The sequence below is a fragment of the Lycium ferocissimum genome, chromosome 10 (genome assembly GCF_029784015.1).
Source record: "Lycium ferocissimum isolate CSIRO_LF1 chromosome 10, AGI_CSIRO_Lferr_CH_V1, whole genome shotgun sequence".
Taxonomy (NCBI): Eukaryota; Viridiplantae; Streptophyta; class Magnoliopsida; order Solanales; family Solanaceae; genus Lycium; species Lycium ferocissimum.
The window spans coordinates 24,026,442-24,049,965 of record NC_081351.1 but is presented as its reverse complement, the minus strand read 5'-3'; the positions used below and the strand labels follow the sequence as shown (position 1 = coordinate 24,049,965).

General features: G+C 34.1%; 3 protein-coding genes across 4 annotated transcripts; all 3 read right to left on the bottom strand.

Moving 5' to 3' along the window:
- Positions 1–1,315: 1,315 nt before the first annotated feature.
- LOC132035372 (uncharacterized) lies at positions 1,316–5,765 on the bottom strand. Its single transcript, XM_059425629.1, has 3 exons — positions 5,098–5,765; positions 1,765–2,545; positions 1,316–1,660 (listed from the first exon to the last, which is right to left on the bottom strand). Exons 1-2 carry the CDS (start codon positions 5,105–5,107, stop codon positions 1,974–1,976), a joined length of 582 nt encoding a protein of 193 aa, XP_059281612.1. The 5' UTR covers positions 5,108–5,765; the 3' UTR covers positions 1,316–1,660; positions 1,765–1,973.
- A 773-nt stretch (positions 5,766–6,538) lies between these two features.
- Positions 6,539–8,204, bottom strand: LOC132032901 (defensin J1-2-like). 2 transcript variants are annotated; one of them, XM_059422695.1, is made up of 2 exons: positions 8,088–8,204; positions 6,539–6,941 (listed from the first exon to the last, which is right to left on the bottom strand). In XM_059422695.1, the coding sequence occupies exons 1-2, from the start codon at positions 8,149–8,151 to the stop codon at positions 6,781–6,783; spliced, it is 225 nt and encodes a 74-aa protein (XP_059278678.1). In that variant the 5' UTR covers positions 8,152–8,204; the 3' UTR covers positions 6,539–6,780. The 2 variants fall into 2 exon arrangements, with proteins under 2 accessions (XP_059278678.1, XP_059278677.1); XM_059422694.1 differs by lacking the exon at positions 8,088–8,204 and adding an exon at positions 7,891–8,051.
- Positions 8,205–12,477: 4,273 nt separating this feature from the next.
- On the bottom strand, positions 12,478–13,955 carry LOC132032900 (defensin J1-2). Its single transcript, XM_059422693.1, has 2 exons — positions 13,797–13,955; positions 12,478–12,892 (listed from the first exon to the last, which is right to left on the bottom strand). Exons 1-2 carry the CDS (start codon positions 13,858–13,860, stop codon positions 12,732–12,734), a joined length of 225 nt encoding a protein of 74 aa, XP_059278676.1. The 5' UTR covers positions 13,861–13,955; the 3' UTR covers positions 12,478–12,731.
- Between the last annotated feature and the right edge of the window lie 9,569 nt (positions 13,956–23,524).

The following is a 23,524-nucleotide window of genomic DNA, read 5'->3' as shown; positions in this document are numbered from 1 at the left end:
CTGGCTTTATATCGTTCAATATTACTAGATAAATCTCTTTTAGTTTTACAAACCCATTTGGATCCTATAGTAGAGACTACTTCTGGTAATTCAATGAGATTCCAGACTTTATTCTTGGCCATAGATTCCAACTCTTCTTTCATGGCATCATACCAAAGTGTGGAGTTCTCTCCACTCATGACTTGTGAAAAAGAGCATGGATCATCATTTAGTCCAATATCATGATCAGACTCTTGAAGGTATACAATATAGTCACTAGAAATTGCTGGCTTCCGAACTCTTGAGGATTTTCTTACTCCCACTGGTTCAGACACTCCTTCAATGGGTTCAGGTAAATCGGGTTGATCTCCATATGGCTTCTCATGTGGTGGTAGCTTTTGAACTTGTTGCTCTTCAGACAATTCATGAGAATTTGTCTGAACTACATTCAAGTTCCCAATATATAAAGGTACCACAGGTGGTTCCCTTATCTCATGCAATTCCACCACTTGAGTCGAACCATTCCCACTTACTACATGTTCCTCAAAAAATATAGCATTTCTAGCCTCAACAATTTTAGGAGAATGAGAAGGACAATAGAACCTAAATCCTTTAGAGTTAACTGCATAGCCTATAAAGAAACCACTTATTGTTCTTTCATCCAACTTTTTCAAATGTGGGTTATAAACCCTCACCTCAGTTGGACATCCCCAAATGTGTAAATGGCTTAAACTAGGTTTCCATCAGGCGTCTTGGAGACAGCCTTGGATGGAACCCTATTTAAAATATACACAACAATTTTTAAGGCTTCACTCCATAAGGATAAAGGTAAACTTGATCTGCTAATCATGCTTCTTACCATGTCCATTAATGTTCGGTTCCTTCTTTCTGCCACTCCATTTTGTTGTGGTGTGCCTGGCATGGTATATTGGGCAATTATACCTTCACTTTCAAGGAACTCAGCAAATGGACCCTTAATTTGTCCTTTATCTGTGTACCTACCATAATATTCTCCACCCCTGTCAGACCTTACAATTTTGATCTGACCTCCTGTCTGTTTCTCTAATTCTGTTTTGTAAACTAGTCATTAACAAACGAGATAAAATATCTTTCACCATTCGAGCAAGGGGTAGGAAAAGGTGCACTTGGCACCTTTCGTGGATTTGTTGGTCTGCTTACCCTTTATGCAGTCCACACAAATCCCAAAGTCAGAAAAATCAAGAGCTTCTAGAACTCCATCATTAACTAACCTTTTGATTCTATCAATTGAGATATGTTCCAATCTCTTGTGCCAAAGACTTGATGAGTTCTCATTGATAGTACATCTCTTAGTGCCAATTTCTTTATCATGCAGAGTTAAAACATTACATTCAATCGTGGGGTCTAGCTCAAATTTAAATAATCTTCCATCCAAATTTCCAAAACCAATAACTTTATTATCTTTCAAAAGTTTCACTGAAGAATAATGAAAATTGAAATCATAACCAGCAACTAATAGTCTTGAAAGAGAAATTAAATTTCTAGAATACAATGGAACATAAAAAAAAGTTTCTAAATCTAATTGAAAACCATCTTTTAAAATGAGCCTATAAGTCCCCACGTCTTCCACATTTGATGGCATCCCATTGCCAGAATAAACCTTTAGTTCACTTCCCATCGACTTCCTTAGAGTTAGAAAACCCTGCATGGTTTTGGCAATATGAGTTGTGGAACCATAATCGATCTACCATGTATTATCAGAAACTTCAGTAAAATTAGATTCATAACATACAAAGGTAAAATTACCTTTCTTCTCAAGCCATTGCTTGTATTTCAGGCAATCTTTCTTCCAGTGTCCCTTCTTTCTGCAGAAACGGCAAGAATCTTTATCAGCAATGCCTTCTTCTTCATAGGAACACTTTTGCCCTTCTTTGCATTTCTCTTATCATGAGTCACCAAATTAACACTTTCAGGTATCTCATGCTTCAAACTCTCCTCTTCTTGAACACACATGGTCAGGAGTTCGTTATTTGACCATTTATCTTTATGCGTGGTGTAAGATATCTTGAACGGTCATATTCCGCAGGAAGAGAGTTGAGGATAAAATGCACTAGAAATGGTGCAGACATATCAACCTCAAGGGACTTAAGTTTAGCAGCAATGTCTCTCATCTCCATAATGTGCTCGCGCACTGAACGACTTCTATCAAAGGTCATACTTGAGAGCCTCTTCATAAGGGTGTTGGATAGTGCCTTGTCAGAGCTTACAAATTGTTCTTCAATTGCCTTCATGTAAGCTTTGACCTTATCGCTATTAGGGATGGAACCCCTAATGCTTTGGCTTATATGAGCCTTTATGAGTATCAAGTTCAAGCGATTGGATCGCTCCCACCGCTCATAATAAGCCTTAGCATTAGGCGTACTTGATTCCGCAAGTTTAGGTGGTTCTTCCACATGGATTGCTAGATCCAAATCCAAGCACCCTAAAGTGAGAAGAACTTTCTCCTTCCATTCAGTAAAGTTGTCACCAGACAACATCGGAATTTGAGCATTCTCATTAAAGATAGCAGTAGGAAAAGCTGTGAAAACTGCAAAACAAGGATGCACACATAAGCTATGAAGTACAAACCATCAAAAGTGAATAGCGTAAATACCGATTCTAAGTAAATTCAAGACCTTCCTGTGGGCAGAGGCTACAACCCATGCACAGAATTTACTTAACTTTATTAGACGAGTAAACCAAAATAAAAATAGAAAACAATCCGTACCTGTGGGCTTAGGACAATTTTCAAACTAAAAGGTTTACTATCTTGTTCCAATTAATCTCACCAAAATAGTTACCTCCCTGTGGGGCCGGGTTACAATGTTAATGAGATAACTAAATAGAAGTCATTACAAATTTAATCACTAAACTTCATGCGATTAAATAACTTAATTTCTTTTATATCAAGTACTCAAGATGCTGTGGCTAATCTTAAGCACGAGATACAAAGAAAACTCAAAAACGACATCTCACAAAGAATTATACTTTATTATCAACTTAAATGAAAGTTGATTAACCTGAAAATGGATACACAAATTGAACAAGCATAATGCATCAATGACCCCAGCATAAAGGCAATTCTTACAATTAGTCAAATTATTATAAGAACTCCTTAACAATAGTACAACGGAGACACTTCATATACAAACAAGTATACATATAATATTATCATGTTTGTACCAGTACTTAAACTAGAATTTGTCCTAGTTAATTCTAAATCCAAGTTCCTCTTTCAGAGTTAAATTTAAAACACAGAATACTAGAACCAAATTAATAATGGCACAGTAACAAACATATAGGCCAAAGGATTGACATAAATATTTACTCTAATAATTAAGAATATCTCAAATACCATAGATATAAGTAATTCATGAGTTTCATCTGAGAGTGAATGTGCAGCAACATTAGTAAATTGGAAAAACCTTTTGGTTACGAAAGTGGAGAAACTAGATTTTTCCTAATTTAAATCCAAATTTTGTTAAAATTGAAAAGCAAACAAGATTTCACAACTTATTGTTTTCATAGAAAATCACTTTCAAATCTTGTTATAATTATCAATTATTGTAGGGAGTCAAAGTTGGTTGTTGGTTGGGGTACCCTTTCCAATGACGTAATCATGGTTTTCAATGATTAAATAAACAAAGAAATTTAAACCAGTAGACTATGGAACGAAAATTCCAAACTTTGTTCCAATACAGAAAGGGGTACGTAGGAGGCCAAATACATAGATGTCAACCAGTCTTAGCAAATAATACAGAACACAGAAACACAACTCCACTAATATATGTTATTTCTAGCGTGCCTTTATTTAAGGGAAATCTACATGGTATAGAGAACATTAGGGCTCATTTATATTTTGTAGCTATACTTTGCCCAATTACATCTCATAGCTAAATTTTGTATGTTAATTACACAAGGTAACTAATTCAAACCCATCTTCTATTATTTCATTGTATCAATATTTTCTCTCAACACCCTTTCTCTTCTCCCTCAACTCTCTCACCACACCACCTCCTTCACTGCCGCTTCTTCTCTCTCCGCCGCCGCCTGCCACCATGGAGACCTCCGACGAGTTCCACCGCCATCGCTGTCAAATCTAACTCTAGTGCAGTAGAAGTCCCCTTGTTTCTCTCTCTATCTTTAAATCTCTTTGTTTTTCTAGAGAGAGAAAGCTCCAAAGTTACATTAATGGCTTCAAAGCTTCAAAGTCCGCCGGAGCTAAGCTCAGATCTGGCGTCGTTCACCGCCGTCGCCAACTCCTCATCATCAACAACAGATCTGAGCTTTATTGTTTTTCTAGAGAGAGAAAGCTTCTTTTTTTTTTGGTATCTCGTCGTTGCTGCCTCCGGTCGTTTTCCGGTGGCGGCTCAGATCTGAGCTTTTTATTTTTCGTATTTCAAATCGGAGTGTATACATACAGTGTATACGGTGTTTATCGCATGTATTTCGAAGGAGATCTTTTTGTATACAAAACGAATACAGTAAATTTGAAGTGTATACAAATGAATACAGTGGATTTTATTTCTTGTATTTAGTATTTGAGTGTATTCGTTAATTTTTTTGTGCAAAATTTAGTGTTTGGGGGTGTGTTTTGAAGGATATTTTTTTTGTATACGATCGATTTTAAATATAATAAAGTGAATACAGTGTAAAAGTAGTTACAAATGAATACAGTTGAGTTGAATACATTTGACTTGAATACAACTTAGTTGAGTACATCTGACATGAATACAGCGAAATTTGAATTGAATACAACGAAATCTGACTCAACTGAATTTTGAATACAATTCGATTTTTGAATACAGTCCACTGTAGCGCGCGAATACAATGAACTGTAGCTATTACTGTAGCTACGAAATGTAATTAGCTAGAATGTAGCTATGTCCAATTTAAAACCCCTAAATGTTAGTCATTTATGTAAAATTCCCTTTATTTAACCCTCTCGAACTATCAATCGGAACGACTATAAGATAGTAATTGCGTCAATAGGTTTTCCAAAAACACTGACAAAACAACTGAAGGCGGGCTCTGATACCACATGTTGTAGTTCAACACATACACAGAGTCATCACAGTGGAAAATTAAACAAGAACTTACCTTCAGCCATAGTTGTTCAAGTGTGAGAATCGCCTTCTTCTTTTACCACCGAATTGTAACCCTGAAAGAAAAGTAAAAACCCTAGAGCCTTCTAGCCTATACCTATCACAATTTCAGAATGCTGAACTGATGGAGTCACAAGCGTATTTATAGATAGGCTGGAGACTCTTAGGCAATAACTTTAACCTTACGGACTTCTCCATAAAATATGGTTACCCTAGGGACACCTAATAAATGTTTCCTTCCATCAAGGAAACTTCCGGATATGCATAACCAATAAAATATTATCTGCTATAATAATCATTTACTTGGGAGACAAGGTAAATAATTTGTTACCATAATATGTGGGCCACATTAAATTCTTATCAAAGAGACATTATTCTTACAGGTATACCTCCACAAAGTTGAGGGCCGCCAAAGGTCAGGTTCAAAAACCCACACTAGCAGGTGCTAATCGATTGCCTAGGAGATTTACCAACACTACCCCTGCATGATGTCAAATCCTCACGTACGATAAGACTGTGGTATGATTTCAGGGAGATTGGACGACACTATCTTGAACGTGATGTCAATCTTCACGTACGATATGACCACGATTATGATTGTTGGGGAGAGAGGCTGACTCTTTTCTGTGCGCACTCCCAGATCTTCACATGTGTATGGCCACATTTGTGATAAGTTCTTTTTTTGAAAAAAATTCTAGAAAGTTATTTCTCCAAAAATAACTCAGTATTTAGCTTCAACTTTCAATTATCAGTTTCAGGCTCAACTTATAAAATTTAAGTATTAATTACATGAACTGCTTGTGTTTACTTTTTTGCATTTCATTAAGTTTATATGTATACAAAACTAGTCTTATGTATACAAAACTAGTCTTGTCCGCAGCTTAGAAGATGGTCAAATAGACTTTACCGGGTATCTCTCAGAAATATTTAGCCCGTTTGAGCCTGCTATGCCGTGTGGCATGTGTTGAGTACGTTGATGACTAGGTACGTGACTAAAAGGCAGACTTTCAAGATCCTGTTGGTAAGCTTCATTGACACTTCCCAGCGGTAGCCAGACTTCTTTTAGTTAACATTGTTTCCTAGACATTTATGCTATTTTCGGGGAATGCCACGTGGATTATATTTTCATACTTTACTTTCTTAGTGGCTCATGACTGTCGATGGGTTCAAATCTCAGACATTATCATATTAGAATCTTTACGCAGTTGTTCTCAGACATTTATGAATAGTCATTTTATTAAATTTTATTGACATGTTAAGCTCAGTAATATCCTTTCATCAACTAGAACGAGGTTCATTCAATGAGTAGTAGTACAGGTTGAGTTCCAATCACGTCACATTTTAGTTTGAGGCCGTGACATTTTATATTGTTCAAGTATTATCATGTCTAATCCATAAGCCAAAGTTGCCAAACAAGACTACAAAAGAAGAAGAGATACAAGAAGGCCATGGCGTGCGTACTATTAGTACAACAGAAGGTTGCAATCCAAAGTTGCCAACAACAGTAACCATTAATTCCTAGAAAACAGAAGAGAACAATTCTGTTTCTTGAGTTCAGATGATCTTATTTCATGACAAGCACAAGAACAAACCGAGAAAACACTGATTAATTCATATTACACAGCAAAACACTATAATTAACAACAAGAACTCCGATCCAGAAATTTAATTAATTAATTTAACAGTGTCTAGTACAGAAGCAACGGCGACGGAATCCACGGCAATGGCCACCGTGAAAGCCCTCAGTATGGCAAACGGAACCACAGTTGCTCTTACTGAAGCACAGTCCCTTGAATCGATGACTCTGCGATTCGCAGGTCCTCGCCTCTGCCACCATCCCTGTACATTAAAATGTAGAAGCGAATTCAGAATCTAGAGTCACTAGTGTTGAGCGAAGAATATATAATAAGGTAACTAACAATGAATCTTTTTTTGGTAGAAGTTTAAGTTTTTAAATGAAATGATCTACAGTTTAATTAGTATGTGTCAGAGTAACAGAGGTGTAACTTCTAGTCTCACACGATAGTCATTATCAAACACAATTTTCACGCGTTTGGCCTATAAAGTTATCAGACCCCCACATGCGACGAGACATGTCGAGAAGAACATATAAGTAAGTAAATTGAGTTAATGGTTAAAAACACATCTAAACTATCACTTTTTTCTTAAAATATCTTACCTGAACTATTAGGTGTGCGAATTTTCTACCTGAATTATCACCAACTATTTATCAATACACACCTCAACTCAACTATTAGTTGTTCACTTTTCCTACCTGAACGATGGTGATAGTTCAGGTGGAAAAAGGGAACAACTAGTTGGTGATAGTTAAGATAAAAAAAAGGAAACAACTTAAATCTTTAGATGAAATGATCACACACTATATACTGTCTCTATTTTAAGTTATGAGACATAATTTGAATCTATACAGAATTTAAAAAAGAAATGAAGATCTGTGAAACTTGTGGTCATAAACATATCACAACATTTGTGTGACTATAAATTTCTAAAATGTGTGACCTGAAATATGTTATATAACAATTGCGTGAATACAAGGATTTCTCATTAATTAAGAGTATGAGAAGTATAAAGTTAATTATTTTTCAATTTAGAAGTATGTCGTTCTTTTGAAAAAAATAAGCAAGGATGTCAAATAAACGAATTGCCTATGAGGTTCCGTCTTTTTTTTCAATGCAACACAAATGAATTAAAAAAAAAAGGTTAAAAGAAGAACACTACAAGAAAAGCTTTGTCGTATATATGAAGAACCAAACAAGAAATTAATTACCAGAAGCTAAAACCAGCATCAACATAAGGAAAACAGTTGCAACTACTGTCAAAAAGCCAGCCATATTGGAACTCATCTTTTATTTTTCTTAATTTCTTTTCTGTGGTACTAAAGAGTGAAGAAGCTACTACTAGATAGGTCTATATTTATAGTCATAAGAGATGATATTGAACTGTGCCAAACAAGAAATTAATTACCAGAAGCAAAAACCAGCATCAACACAAGGAAAACAGTTGCAACTACTGCCAAAAAGGCAGCCATATTGGAATTCTTTTATTTTTCTTAATTCCTTTTCTGTGGTACTAAAGAGTGAAGAGGCTACTACTAGATAGGTCTATATTTATAGTCATAAGAGATGCTATTGATCTGTGGGGTGTGTTATTTTGAATAATCCAGAAAGAAAGAAAAAAAACAGTACACATTATCTGTATCTGTAACAAGTCCACTCGATGTCCCCTAACCTTTGCTCCTCTATCATGTTCATAATTGATTTAAAGTTTATGAATTTTAAATTATAAAGTAGTTATATCAGGTATTGTCCTTTTCTTTTCAGAGCCGAGTGTCTATCAGAAACAATCTTTCTACCCCACAGAGGTATGAGTAAGGTCTGCGTACATCCTACGGTCCTCAAATCTCACTTGTTGGAATACACCGGTTATGTTGTTGTTGTTGTAATTGTTCATATTTAATATATTTTTTAATCTATATAGGGTCTTGACTAAACCTGTTGGGTTCAGCTGAATTCGCAGGTAATCTTCTAGCTCTGCTCTTATACATAATTATTCATTTTTTGATCGAAACGTACTCCCTTCGTTTCGATTTTTTATGCCGTAATTTGACTAGCACGAAATTTAAGAGAAAAATGAAGACTTTTGAAATTTATAATTTCAAATATACTATAAAAATTTTGAAATTTGATTTTGAACATGCCATAACATATCATTCATGTGACTATAAAAACTAGTCATTAAGGGTAAAACAAATTCAAAATTCAATAATTTTAAATCATTTCTCTTAAACGAACTGATAATGAAATAGTGTCATTGTCTTTGAAACGAAGGGAATATAATTCTAGCTAGGGGTGTACATGGACCGGGTTGGTTCGGATTTTTTAAACACCAAACCAAACTAATTGCGTCGGGTTTTTAAATATATACACCAAACCAATAAAATTCGGGTTTTTCAACCTCGGGTTTTCTCGGGTTATTCGGTTTTCTCGGGTTTTTCGGGTTTTTTTTCCGGAATAGTCTTGATACAAAACATATAACTTTTACTTCAAATATTTCTTTAGTTCTAGTAAAATACAACTACATAATTAAGGTGTTTCTTAAAAAAATAACACAAAATGTGAGAAGAGTGATGACATTGTATTAAAATATTCAACAAAAGCTAAGAAAATCGGTTAAAATAAATATTGCTAATTAACAAGCCATAAAGAAAATGACCATAATCTAAAAATACCAAGTCATGTTAAAATAAGTACGGCTAATAAGTATTAATTAAACGATAAAGAAAAAAACTTAAGTTATGTATTTTCACTCTCTAAATCAATTATGCAAAACTAAAGAATAGATATCCAACATTATTGTCATTCCTAGTGGTAAATTGAATTTCTTTTGTTAGCATTAGTGTTGAGTTGTTTTGGTTTGGACTTTATTTGAGTTACTAACGTCCATAGGATATAAAACTTATTGACATTCAAAATTCTAAGTTCAAGCTTGAATAATATGATAATGGATAAAAAAACTACGAAAAAATTTAAGAAATATTTATAAATTACATTACAAATAAATATTTTAAAAATTGAATACATGTAATGTCGGGTTGGTTTGGTTCGGTTTGACTTTTTTTAGTTAAAACCAAACCAAACCAATTATGGTCGATTTTTTTTTCAACACCAAACCAAGTCAAACCAAGCCATTAGTCGGGTTTTTTTCTCGGTTTGATGCGGTTTGTCGGCTTACTTTGTGCACCCCTAATTCTAGCACATTCTTCCCCAAACCCCACAAAAACTAAAAGCAGAAAAAAGGTACTAAAAGAAAGCACAATAAATAAAAACACTAAAAGAAAGAAAAAGATGTAAAAAGGAAAACATGAAGGTATGAACATTCACTTTAGATACCTAATTATGAATTATCTCCAAAGATTACAGTCTGATCTGAATTATATTGCTGGCACTTTCTAGCTTTCTAAAAGGGATTTGCTTATATGAGTTGGGAAGTTCTAGTTGTAGAAAGTGAGTTCATTTGTATGAAAGGAGGTGAGTATACAATTCAAAATATTTTTTATTACTAACCTAAATTATAAAACCTAACTTTACAAGGGATAACGTTTTTTTTATTTTTTTATTTTTGGATTGGTTATATCACGAAAGAATATTGAGATGGTATTATCTCAACTCGGGTTTGTGGTGAGATGGATAAAATTTATTCACCTTTGACGATAGATTGCAAGTACGATTTTAGGATATGAATAAAGTCCTAGTGGGAAGCTCTTCCCTCTTTAATGAGCATTACGCGGTATGATCCGTAATTTTCCAGTTATGAGGTAACCGAATAAATAGGCTCAACAATAATCATGGACTCATTAAGTGAAGTTAAAAAGAAAGTGAGCCAAGCTTAAACTATTTGCCTATTAGCTAATAAATTTGAAATGACGAAGGATTACCGCTAATTGAGACTCAACACTCCCTTCTATACTATCTCATATATATCGCACCTCAACACTATTTAAAGTTTCAAGCCCGAATTCGGGGGAATGGATTCCCTCTAGTAGTACTAGGGGTGGGCATGGTACGGTATTTGAAACTTCGGTTCGGTAATTTTTGGTATTTAAAAATACTATACCATTATCATACCAAATTAATTCGGTATGGTTCGTATTTTTAAGTTCGGTTTCGGTATTTTGCGGTACGATAATTCGTTAACCATAGTTTGTTCAACTACGACTTACATATATACGTATAATAAAGAATTAAGACTTCTACTATTCAAGAAATGTCTCAATTATATTATACTAACACTTTGCACGCGTAAAAATATTCAAAAGAAAGTAAAAACAATGCAAAAGTATTAAGTGTCATGACATATTTCCACGTGGGATTAAAAAATAGTTGGGTAAAGTGTACAAGTTATATAGCTTATGGTACAAACATTCATTGCGTGTACAATTTGTAAAGCTTTTGGTACAACTTGGGTATGCTGTGTTCGTACCTGCAAGGCACTTATATATATTAGAAATGTTTGAGGCTAAGTTCAAACTAGTCCTTAAAGTATGCACTTGGCAATGTTGTGGTACCTTGGTTTATCAAAAGTTAACACTTTTAGTCGCCATCAAATATTTAATAATTTATGTTCATTAGATTTGACGAAAACAATAAAAAAAATTTAAACATATCAAATCCTACAATATGCAACACAAAAATTTCACTATACATTTTTTTTTTTCTTCTAAATAACCCCTTTTTGAAACTTTGTCATCTTCAGTCTTGAAAATCCTTAATCTTAAAGAATAAAATTATCCTTTCGGAGAGTGCAATAGTATGTAAATATTTGTGCTTCATAATTTCAGTATAGATTCAGATAAGGTAATCACATTCAGAAGGGGGGAGTAGACAATATCACCGAGCATAAGTGTTACCGAGGATGGGGATAGCTATCCTATGCTTGTGAGTATACCTCCACAAAATTGAGGGCCGCTAGAGGTCAAGTTCAGAAACCCTCACTAGCAAGTGCTAATTGATTGCCTAGGAGATATACCAACACTTACCCTGCATGATGTCAAATCCTCACGTACGGTAAGACTGCGGTATGATTTCAGGGAGATAGGCCGACACTATCCTGGACGTGATGTCAATCTTCACGGACGATATGACCACGATTATGATTTTTAGGGAGATAGGCTGACTCTTTTCCGTGCGTACTCCCAGATCTTCACGTGTGTATGGCCACATTTGTGATAAGTTCTTTTTGCTCGTCTTTACTTTTGCATTTCATTAAGGTTATATATATTACAAACTAGCCTTGTCCGCACCTTAGAAGATAGTCAAAGAGACTATACCGGGTATCTTTCAGAAATATTTAGCCCGTTGGAGCCTGCTATGCCGTGTGGCATGTGTTGAGTACGTTGATGACTAGGTACGTGACTAAAAGGCAGACTTTCAAGATCCTGTTGGTAAGCTTCACTGACACTTCCCAGCGATAGCCAGACTTCTTTTAGTTAACATTGTTTCCTAGACATTTATGCTATTTTCGGGGAATGCCACGTGGATTATATTTTCATCTTTGTACTTTAGTAGTGGCTCATGACTGTCGATGGGTTCAAATCTCAGACATTATCATATTAGAATCTTTACGCAGTTGTTCTCAGACATTTATGAATAGTCATTAAATTTTATTATTGACATGTTAAGCTCAGTAATATCCTTTCATCAACTAGAACGAGGTTCACTCAATGAGTAGTAGTACAGGTTGAGTTCCAACCACGTCACATTTTAGTTTGAGGCCGTGACATTTTATATTGTTCAAGTATCATCATGTCTAATCCTTAAACCAAAGCTGCCAAACAAGACTACAAAAGAAGAAGAGATGCAAGAATAGCATGGCGTATGTAATATTAGTACAACTGACAGAAGGTTGCAATCAAAAGTTGCTAACAACAGTAACCATTAACTCCCAGAAAACAGAACAGAACAGAACAATCTGTTTCTTGAGTTCATATGATCTTATTTCATGACAAGCACAAGAACAAACCAAGAAAACACTGATTAATTCCTATTACACAGCAAAACACTCATAATTAACAACAACAAGAACTCCGATCCAGAAATTTAATTAATTAATTTAACAGTGTCTAGTACAGAAACAACGGCGACGGAATCCACGGCAATGGCCACCGTGAAAGCCCTCAGTATGGCAAACGGAACCACAGTTGCTCTTACTGAAGCACAGTCCCTTGAATCGATGACTCTGCGATTCGCAGGTCCTCGCCTCTGCCACCATCCCTGTACATTAGCGTATGAGCGAATTCAGAATCTAGAGTCATTAGTGTTGAGTGAAGAATATATAATAAAGTAGCTAACCGTGGTTTTTTTTATTGGTAGAAGTTTAAGTTTTTAAATGAAGTGGTCCACGGTTTAATATGGTATAAGAGTAACGGAGGTTGTAAGTTCTGGACTCACACGAAAGTCATTATCAAACACAATTTTTACGTGTTTGGCCTCTAAAAATTATCGGATCCCCACACGCGAGGAGACATGTTGAGAAGAATATATAAGTAAATAGAGTTAATGGTTAAAAACACACCTAAATTATCACTTTTTCTTGAAATTCTTACCTGAATTATTTTTTTCTACCTGAATTATCACTAACTATTTATCAATACACACCTCAACTATCGGTTATTAAAAGCTTTCTTGCCAACGATGGTGATAGTTCAGGTAGAAAAAGTGAATAACTGGTTGAGGTGTATTTTGATGAGTAGTTGGTGATGGTTTAGTTCAGGTAAGAAACTCACAAAAAACACAGTATCATAAACATATCACAACATTTGTGTGACTATATCACACATATCACAACATTTGTATGACTATAAACATATCACAACATTTGTGTGACTATAAATTTCTAAAATTTATGACCTTAAACATTTCATATAGCAATTGCATGAATACAAAGATTTCTCATTAATTAAGAGTCTCATAAGAAGTATAAGTTAATTATTTTTCAATTTAGAAGTATGTCATTATTTTGATAAAAATAGGCAAGCATGTCAAATAAACCAACTGCCTATGAGGTTCCATTTTTTTCAATGCAACACAAATGAAAAAAGAAAAAGGTAATTAAAAGAAGAACACTACAAGAATAGCTTTGTTGTATATATCAAGAACCAAACAAGAAATTAATTACCAGAAGCAAAAACCAGCATCAACATAAGGAAAACAGTTGCAGCTACTCTCGAAAAGCCAGCCATATTGGAACTCTTCTTTTATTTTCTTAATTTCTTTTCTGTGGTACTAAAGAATGAAGAGGCTACTACTAAATACGTCTATATTTATAGTTATGAGCGTAAGAGATGATATTGAACTGTGGGGCGTGTTACTTTGAATAATCCAGAAAGAAAAAGTAAAAAAAAAAAAAAAAAACAGTACACATTATCTGTATCTGTGTAACGAGTCATGAACACTCGATGTCCCCTAATCTTTGCTCCTCTATCATCTTTACATCATTGAGGGCTAAGGCAGAGTCGAAATTTAAAATTTGTGAATTTTAAATTATAAAGTAGTTATATCATGTATTGTCTTTTTCTCTCTTGAGCCAAGGGTCTATCAGAATCCATCTTTTTACCCCACAAAGGTAGGAGTAAGGTCTGCGTACATCCTACAGTCCTCAAATCCCACTTGTGAAAATACACTGGGTATGTTGTTGTTGTTGTAATTGTTCATAATTAATATGTTTTTTAATCTATATAGGGTATTGACTAAAGCTATTGGGTTCAGCTGAATTCACAGGTAATCTTCTAGCTTTGCTCTTATACATGCTTATTCATTTTTTTGATCGAAATGTACTCCCTTCGTTTCGCTTTTTCATGGCGTTATTTGACTAGCACGAAATTTAAGAGAAAAATGAAGGCTTTTGAAATTTATGATTTTAAATTTTGTTACAATATTTTTGTGTGGCTATGAAAATTTTGAAACTTGATTTTTTGAACATGCCATAATATTCATGTGACTATAAAAACTAGTCATTAAGGGTAAAATAAATTCAAAGTTAAATATTTTTAAAATTTTAAAACATTTCCTTTAGACGAAAATGAAATAGTGTCACCCAAAAGTGTATAATTCTAGCACATTCTTCCTCAAACCCCCCCAAAGAGTAAAAGCAGAAAAAAGGTACTAAAAGAAAGCACAATAAAGAAAAGCACTAAAAGAAAGAAAAAGATGTAAAAAGGAAAAATGAAGGTATGAACACTCACGATACCTAATTATGAATATCTCCAAAGATTACAATCTGATCTGAATTGCTGGCACTTTCTAGCTTTGTAAAAGGGATTGCGTATATGAGTTGGAAAGTTCTAGTTGTGGAAAGTGAGGATTCATTTGTATGAAAGGAGGTGAGTATTCAATTCAAGATTATTTTTTATTACTAACCTAAATTATAAAACCTAACTTTACGAGGGATAACATTTTTTTTGGATTGGTTATATCACGAAAGAATATTGAGATGGTATTATCTCAACTAAGAATTGTGGTGAGATGGATAAAATCTATTTACCTTTGACGATAGATTGTGAGTACGTTGTTGGGATATGAATAAAGTCCTGGTAAGAAGCTCTTCCCTCTTTAATGAGCATTACGCGACATGATCCATAATTTTCCAGTTATGGTTCTAAGAGGTAACCGAATAAATAGGCTCAGCAATAATCATGGACTCGTTTAAGTGAAGTTAAAAAGAAACTGAGACAAGCCTAAACTGTTCGCCTATTGGCTAATAAATTTGAAATGACGAAGGATTACCACTAAATGGGACTCAACACTCCCATTCTATACTATCTCATATATACAGATTAGAGGCATCGAATATGGAAGCAGCTTGAGGCCCGTCCAACCCAACGCTTTATTTTAGTAGGGTTGGGCTAAGATTTCTTTGGCCCATATAGAAGTGAGGCTCCAAAGCCCAGCCTCTCTTGGCCCGCCGGCCTCAAGGCTTGGGCTGAGGCCAGCTCTTGAGGCCAAAAAAGAATAATAAATTAATTATTTTTTTAAAAACAATAAGTAAATTAAACAAAAAGATAACAAGTAATGAAAAAAAAGAATGTACTTACTACTAAGTAGTAATTAGAAACTGGAGTAATACTTTTTAGTCTTAAAATTTATATTATATTTAATTTCTTTTGAACGTGATCTGAATTAGTGATTAAAAATAATAATTTATATTTGTTCTCTTGAATTTTTTCTTCTATGATATGGATTTGCGCAAGAATGAGTGTAGTGAAGATTTCATTTCATATTGCAAAAGTTTTTCTATTTCATATTTACAAAAGTTTCATGTTCAAATTATCTCCAAAAATCACTTAGAAAATGTTATTTTGAAAGAGAAAAAACTTAAAATTTGTACGTCACAAATTTCATGACTAAAAATTTAAGGATTGGGCTGCCATTTTGCAGGCCCTTCAACTAAAAAGTCGCCCTAACTCCATTTAATTCTTTGGCCCTTTGGGTAAGGTTGGGTTGGGTTAGGACAAGAAGCAACGCATTTTACACCTCTATTAATACTGTATCTCACCTCAACACTATTTAAACTTTCAAGAATTCGGGGGAATGGATCCCCTCCAGTACTACGTCCAGTAATCCTCAATGGCGGGATGTAAGCCACAAGTACAAAATGAATATTAGAGGCTAGGATCATTTTCTTGGTACCCATTCAAAGAATTGTATTCTTTAAGTCCAAAGTATTTATATGTATTAATACTCTTTGAATTTTAGTTATTATTTATTGTACATATTTAAAAGTAACTTAAAAAGTAAAACATAACTAAAAATTATGAAATTTCAGATTCTTGAAATTAGTTTTATTGTTCACAATTCAAATAAGAGCACGAGAAGTACTAAATCCACTTTTATGAAGGAAAAAAACATTATATAGTACTGTTTGAAACAAATAAAAAATAAAACTTGAAGGATTATTAAAAAAATGATCCATAAATAATTTACCTTGGGTTTCTTTTAGTGCAGGAATAAATAAATAAATAAATAATTCTTTGAAGAAGAGTACCAGAAAATGATCCTAGCCTCCAATGTTCATTTTGTACACGTGGCTTTTACATCAACTGCACCATTGAGGATTACTGGACGTAGTAGTACTGGAGGGGATCCTTTCCCCGAATTCGAGTATTGGACTCCGGGTGTTATCAATAAAAGTTCACGTAAAAAATAAAAAATTAGGGGTTGTCTGGTTTAAAATCAGATTATATTGTGATTATAACCAAGATTATCATTCTGGAATTATAACTGAGAGTATCCTCATATCACCTTCAACAAAACACAAAATAAATTTATTCTTATATTTTATATAGGTATTCCACTTAATCCCTCCCACCAAACGCCGGCCCCTTAATGTTTTCTATCATAGAGAAAAAAGGTATATAGAATACTAGAATTATTACAACCTCTTATTCAATTTTCTTCTTCTTTTATATTGTCAAATCAAACAAAAAAAAAATGAATGTATTGAACAGTTTTCCGATCCTTCCATGAATGTTTTGTCGTCGTGTGATCGCTACTTTGGAGATCACCACCTTTTGACTTTCACCATGTGGCTCAAGATTTTCGTGCTACAAAAACTAAAGAAAAAAAAGAACCATCTATTAATGTCCTTCGTTTTCATTGTAGATATTTATTTAAAAAAAGGGTTTGTCGACACATGAAGAGGGAATTAGATAATATAAAGAACCATCTAGTATTTTCCTTCGTTTTCATCTAATCTTGTCCATAACAGTGACTCTACGAAATGTAATTAGATAATATAAAAAATTATTATATTGTGTAAGTTAATAAGATTTCTATAATAGGTTATTTACCATTTATATGTTTTATAAATTAGTAATACTTATTAAATAATTTTTTGTAATTAGTTTTTAAGAAGTTTAATTATATGAATATCGTTTATGCCATCAAGGCATCAAGTATATAAAATTTAAACTTATTCGACATATCTCCCCATTGAATTATGTTACTACATGATTTTTTAACTAACTTGAAGACATTAAAGAATGAGGCTGCTCTACCCTTAATTAATTAGAGGTCTCGAATTCAAATTCGGATGGAGAATCTCCAGTGGAAAAAAGAAACATTCCTTGAAGACAATCTTTAAAAATGCTCATGACTAACCTAACTTGCCGACAATCGACATCAGGCAAACATTGCAGGTCCTACAAGGAAGCACAGAGGTATACACGTTTAAATGAACTCTTTTGTCATAATCTTTTCTGTGTCATACTAATTAGGCTAATTTGCCCCTTAATCAAGAAGGCGGATGTATAGGTAGTTAAGTAAATCAACAGCTTTAATTCAAATTTTATATTATTTTAAAATATTAAGTATTTAGTATGTATAAAATATAAATTTAGAACCCATAATTTTTAAATTGATTTTGAATGCACATCTTCGTTAACTAGCATTGATTTTTCTATTACGTATTCTTTGTGAGAGCGACCTATTACACACCTCTTCTATTTTCAACCGTTAAAACACCACATTTTTTAGGTTAGTCGTGGTGGGAAGCGGTGAAGGTAGTTTATGATAGTAATAAGTGTAATGTACCTAGCGGTGTAGGAGATTGACAATCATAATGTTAATTATGATATGGGTGATAAGTGATGGTGGGTAATAGTCGATAATGGCGGAATTAGAATTTTTACTAAGGGATGTCAAATATAAAACAAAAAAATATATGAAAAAAAATTAAGAGAATTCAACACATAATATATATACATAAAAGAATCTTTTTGTGGTTGTGTAGAGGAAGCTGATGCCAGAGGTACATGATCAGTAATAATCGCTAGTTGTTTAGGTACCTCGTGGTAAAGGTAGCTGGCAACGACTATAGTTTGTGTTTATAATAAATAGAGCAGTAATTAAAAAAAAAAATCACATAATTTTTTAGACTACATACAAGAATTTATTTATTAAGAGTGAATGAGTGATTATAAAAAACCAAAAAACGTACTCAATAGATTGATCTAAATGATTTAGCTTCATACCTTTATTATGCGAAAAGAAATATTACTCTTACCTTTAGTAGGCGTTTGGTATCAATTTTCAATGTGGTTTACTGTAGCGTTTAGTCATCAATTTTCGGTCATGGTTTGAAACGGTTTGAAACCATGGGTTGAACCCAAATCATCCAAAAATGGTTTGGGGTTTGAAAGCAATAGTTTTACTTTTTTCATACAATTTTAACCCATAAGTTAATATTTTGTAAAAAAAGACGTAAGTTGGTAAATATTTTTAACAATTACCCCCATCAATTATTTACCAATCTCATTAATTTCCGCAACCTTTATTTATGTCTACCAACCTTTAATTTATGTGAGAAGATTATATTAAATCGTGGTTACATTACTATTCATATTAAATTTTAATTTTATTGAAGTAAAGTTTAATTAATTGATGTTGCATTTTTTAGAAAAGCCTTCTAGTAGTGTCTTAATTTTATTTATAAAAGCTATGATTTGCTCATTTGGTAAGATTGTATAAGATTGAGAATGTTTTGATAAACTGTGATTTGTGGGGTTTTTATACATACATAAAATACGAAAAAATATTGAAGTGTATGTCGTGTGATTTAAGCGCAGTATCACAGGGTAGTGTATTTTCTCAAGATATACCTTGTGTCTCCTTCCCAAGATAAAAATCGATTCTTGATATTGTTGTGTTGTCATTTCTTTGAAAACTTTAACGACGTCTTTATTTTCGACTCAAATGTTTACCCCAACAATATTGTCGACGTAGACATTAGCTTTGAGAGAAGGACATCATAATTTAGTAAGAGGAAGAAGTGAATTAAATGAAGGAAAAGCAAGGGACCTCCTCCTCGTGAGGTTACCACTTATAGGTCCATGATTGTTACGTCTCTTATTTTGTTTGAAACTCTCTTCTTTTAAATCTGATAGAAAAAATCCCTTCCTCTCTATTTATATAACGTAATTTGATAGATATAAAATCTGAGAAAGATATGGGAGTTACTAATATCATTTTCAAACTCTATCACCGATAGTTGATCGATCTTGCTAGCAAGAACTGTTACTGACAACGATTCTATTTTAATGATCGGTAAATCCCTCTCTCTAAGATATATGACACTTGTAAAGAAATGGATTTTGGGTCCAATTCCCCAAAATCTAGGTTGTGAGGGGGGATGATTGCCGGGGCGAGTCCATATAAGGAGAGACCTTGGAACCTTAACCCCCCCCCCCCCACCCAAACAAACCCCTACGCCCAGGACTGGACATTTGGAGTGTGACGTGTGGATAATATAAGATGGGGCCTAACATCGGAAACAATGAATTGGGCGGGCTGTAAGCTCCAATACCATGTAAAGAAATGAATTTTGGATCTAACCCAATCCTAAAAGCTACCTCATGAGGGGAGCATTGCTCACTGCTCGGAGATGAATACTTCTCCAAATAATCTCTCTGTTTCTTGTACTCCTTTTGAAACAGAACGATTTCATGTTCTTTCGTCGATTGATTATTATTTCTCTCCGTTCTTATCTGATTCAATTGGCATTGACATAATAGGAATATTCTCTTTTAAAACTTGTGATCTAAAACAATATTTAGATATTTGCATGGTTATAAATCATCTCATCGAGGATAAATGAAAATTTTAAACTCAAATTATTTTCAAATATAAAAAAAAATTGATGACATTCTTTCTAGCTGGAATAGACTACAAAAGAAGCGTGCCACATAAATTAAGGTAAAACAATACTTTTTATATTTAAAAATAATTTTACTTTGAACTTCTTTTTATTTTTAATGAGATCATTATAGTTACATATAAATGTTTATAATTTATTAGACCATAATTATTATTTTTTTCTAAAAAATATTTGTTTCTAGTGCGTATACAGCTAGCTTGACAAGCTCGAACTTATTGGTGGTGGTCCATCATGTGATGAGATAAACGACTCGTGAAGCTACGTACAGCTGACAAGTGCTTGTTGGTATTCCATGATTAACTTTTAACACTTAGCAATTGGATGTTGGAACAAACATTTTTCTCACCTATATACCCCACTCAAAATGAAGATGCTTTTAAAGTTTAATGTAGCAGTTGGAAGAAAAGAGAGAGAGAGAGAAATAAGAATGACCTAAAAGGGTTTGTAGTGTAACAAGTATTTCTCAGTTGGAATATACTAGAGAAACGCGAAGGATAATATTCTTATTGGGGTAGTCCAAGTCAAATATATTCTTGATGGGGTATGATATTGACCATTTTGAGTCAAGCCTGTGTAATTTTTTTTAAAGTCTTAAACCATGAAGAGCATTCCAACTTTTTATATGTAGCTTTTCCTTTTTTTTCCAGCTATTATTCTGGCGCCCAATAATCTCCCCTCGACTAAGTACATTCCACATGGTCCATCACCGCACGCTTTTATCTAGAGATTAACTGTGTGCCACCACATCGTCTAGTACTTATAACTGAACCCAAGCGCTAAGCCTATTTTTTGTATGCATCTAGATCTCTAAACTCACAGAGCTACTAATTCCGTTTCTCTTGTATTACATATTGTTGTTGCCCCATCTAATTACGAGCGATCATAGACAATTTCCCTCTATGAGTTCCGAATAGGCGCAGATGATTATACTAAAAGAAATTAGTAATGCTTAAGAAACAATAAATAAAGGGAAAACATCATTCATTGCCCTCAAAATACAAAATATTTATCCGTCCATGCCCCCTCCCAAACTATTTTCGCTTCTACCCCCACCCAAGTTTGAAATGTTTAAAGCATACCCCTCGGCAAACCCTTTCCTCTCTGGTGACTACCATACATGAGTATATTCATGATACCATCTCAATATATTTATATACCATGATGGTAATTTTCCTTGCCCACGGTGCTGAGGGGTGTCTCATTGAAGGGTAGACATCATCCCGTGATAAACGTCAACGTGACATATGTATATAAGACGATGGTATCATAGAGACTTTTTTTTTCCGAAAAAAGTGTCATTTTTAATAAATGAACATGATTATTCATAATACTGTCTCGATAGATTTATATACCATGATGGTATCATGGAGGAATAAGAAGAAAAAATTTGCGAAACATCTTGATACCATCTCAGTATATTTATATACCATGATGGTATCATGGAGGACTAAGAAGAAGCTGACATATTTCATGATGCGTCTCGGTATATTTATATACCATGTTGGTATCAAGCGGAAGCATCTTGGGTAAATATTTTTAATTTATTAAGGACAAGAAAATAATGGGAGTATGGTAATTAATTTTTTTTATATGAGGGGAGCATCCATCGATCTTTCCCCATAATAAAACTTTAGAAGTAGATAAGTGATAACTAATTATACGGGCCAAACTCAAGGGATACAAAGGCAATTTGCACGATTGCCCTTCGTTGAGTGGTAGTCTTTAGCTTTTTTACTCAAATTGCAACAACTCTTTAATTTTTGCCCTTAAAGCCTAAACTACCAGGAGTTACGGGTTCGAACCCTAGCTTAGTCATAAAAATTAAAAAAAATCTCAAGGCAAGGCTTTGCAAAAAGTTCTACCTTATGCGGCAGACTTTGCCTTAAGGCATAACTAAAAGTCTGCCGAAGAGGGCATAACTAAAAGTCTGCGGAAGTTTTAGTTATGTCTTAAGGAAAAGCTCTGCCTTATGGGGCAGACATTGCCGACAGAACTTTTCCTTAAGGCATAACTAAAAGTTTGCCTTATAAGGGAAAGTCTATTTCTTAAGGTAAAGTTATGCCTTACGGGGCAGACTTTGCCTTAAGTCATAACTAAAAATCTGCCCCATAAGGCAGAACTTTTCCTTAACTCATAAAAAAAGTTTGCCTGATAAGGCTAATTCTATGCCTTAAGGAAAAGTTTTGCCTTATGGGGCAGACTTTTAATTATGCCTTAAGGCAAAATTACGCATAAAAACGAACTGCAAAAAGCACTTTAAATTATTTTCTTTTTCGATTGAGCGATGGTTCCAACCCAAAAACTCGGGATATTTTCGGTCCTTTTACGTGGGCAAAACTTAAAGACCACCAATTTGAGGGGAAAATTTAAAGACCACCCCAAAGAAGAATGGTCCCGCGCAAAAAATGGGGATACAAAACATGATAGGTTTGTGTGTAATATACTAGTCTTGCTTACATTTTTTTGTGCGGAGTGCCCTTCAAATGCACTGGTCTTTAATTTTTGCCCCTCAAATTAGTGATCTTTAATTTTTGGCCCTTTCGCCTATGACCATGAGGTTTAAGATTCGAACCCCGGTTCAGTAAAAAAAAAAAAAAGCTAATTTCGTAAGGCAGAGTTTTGTAGTAAAATTAGGCTTATTCGGGCCAAAGTTAGGCCTAAAGGCAGAGTTTTGGCATGCCTGTAGGCAAAACTCTACCTTATCAGGTAGAGTTTGACTGCAAACTATACTTTAAGGTAACAAAACTCTGCCTGAATCCAAACTCTACCTTGCGAATTTCTTTTTAATTTTTGACCGAGCGGGGGTTCGAACCCGAAATCAAGAAATTCTAATGAAGGACAAAATTTAAAGACACCAATTTAATGGGAAAAAAATTAAAGACCACCAATTTAATGGGAAAAAAAATTAAAGACCACCCAAAAATAAGGGCATTCCTGCGAATTGCCTTCTTGCTTATTAATCAAAACCACAACAAAATGGGTGTGAGGGGAGGATGATTTCCAGGACAAGTCCATATAAGGAGAGACCTTGTAATCTTAACCCCACCCCCCACGCTCGGGACTGAGATTGGACATTTGGAGTGTGGACAATATAAGAGCAGCGGGGGCCCACGACGTTGGAAATAATGAATTGGGCGGGCTGGAGGCTCTAATCCCGTAAAGAAATGGATTTTGGCCACCCCAAAAGCTATCTC

What these genes read in the sequence shown, in the direction of transcription:
- LOC132032900 (XM_059422693.1), bottom strand. Translation starts at nt 13,860, where the DNA reads ATGGCTGGCTTTTCGAGAGTAGCTGCAACTGTTTTCCTTATGTTGATG. An exon ending in GATGCTGGTTTTTGCTTCTG is followed by an intron (nt 12,893 to 13,796) that starts GTAATTAATTTC and finishes GCTAATGTACAG; the next exon opens with GGATGGTGGCAGAGGCGAGG.
- LOC132032901 (XM_059422694.1), bottom strand. Translation starts at nt 7,966, where the DNA reads ATGAGTTCCAATATGGCTGGCTTTTTGACAGTAGTTGCAACTGTTTTC. An exon ending in GATGCTGGTTTTAGCTTCTG is followed by an intron (nt 6,942 to 7,890) that starts GTAATTAATTTC and finishes TTTAATGTACAG; the next exon opens with GGATGGTGGCAGAGGCGAGG.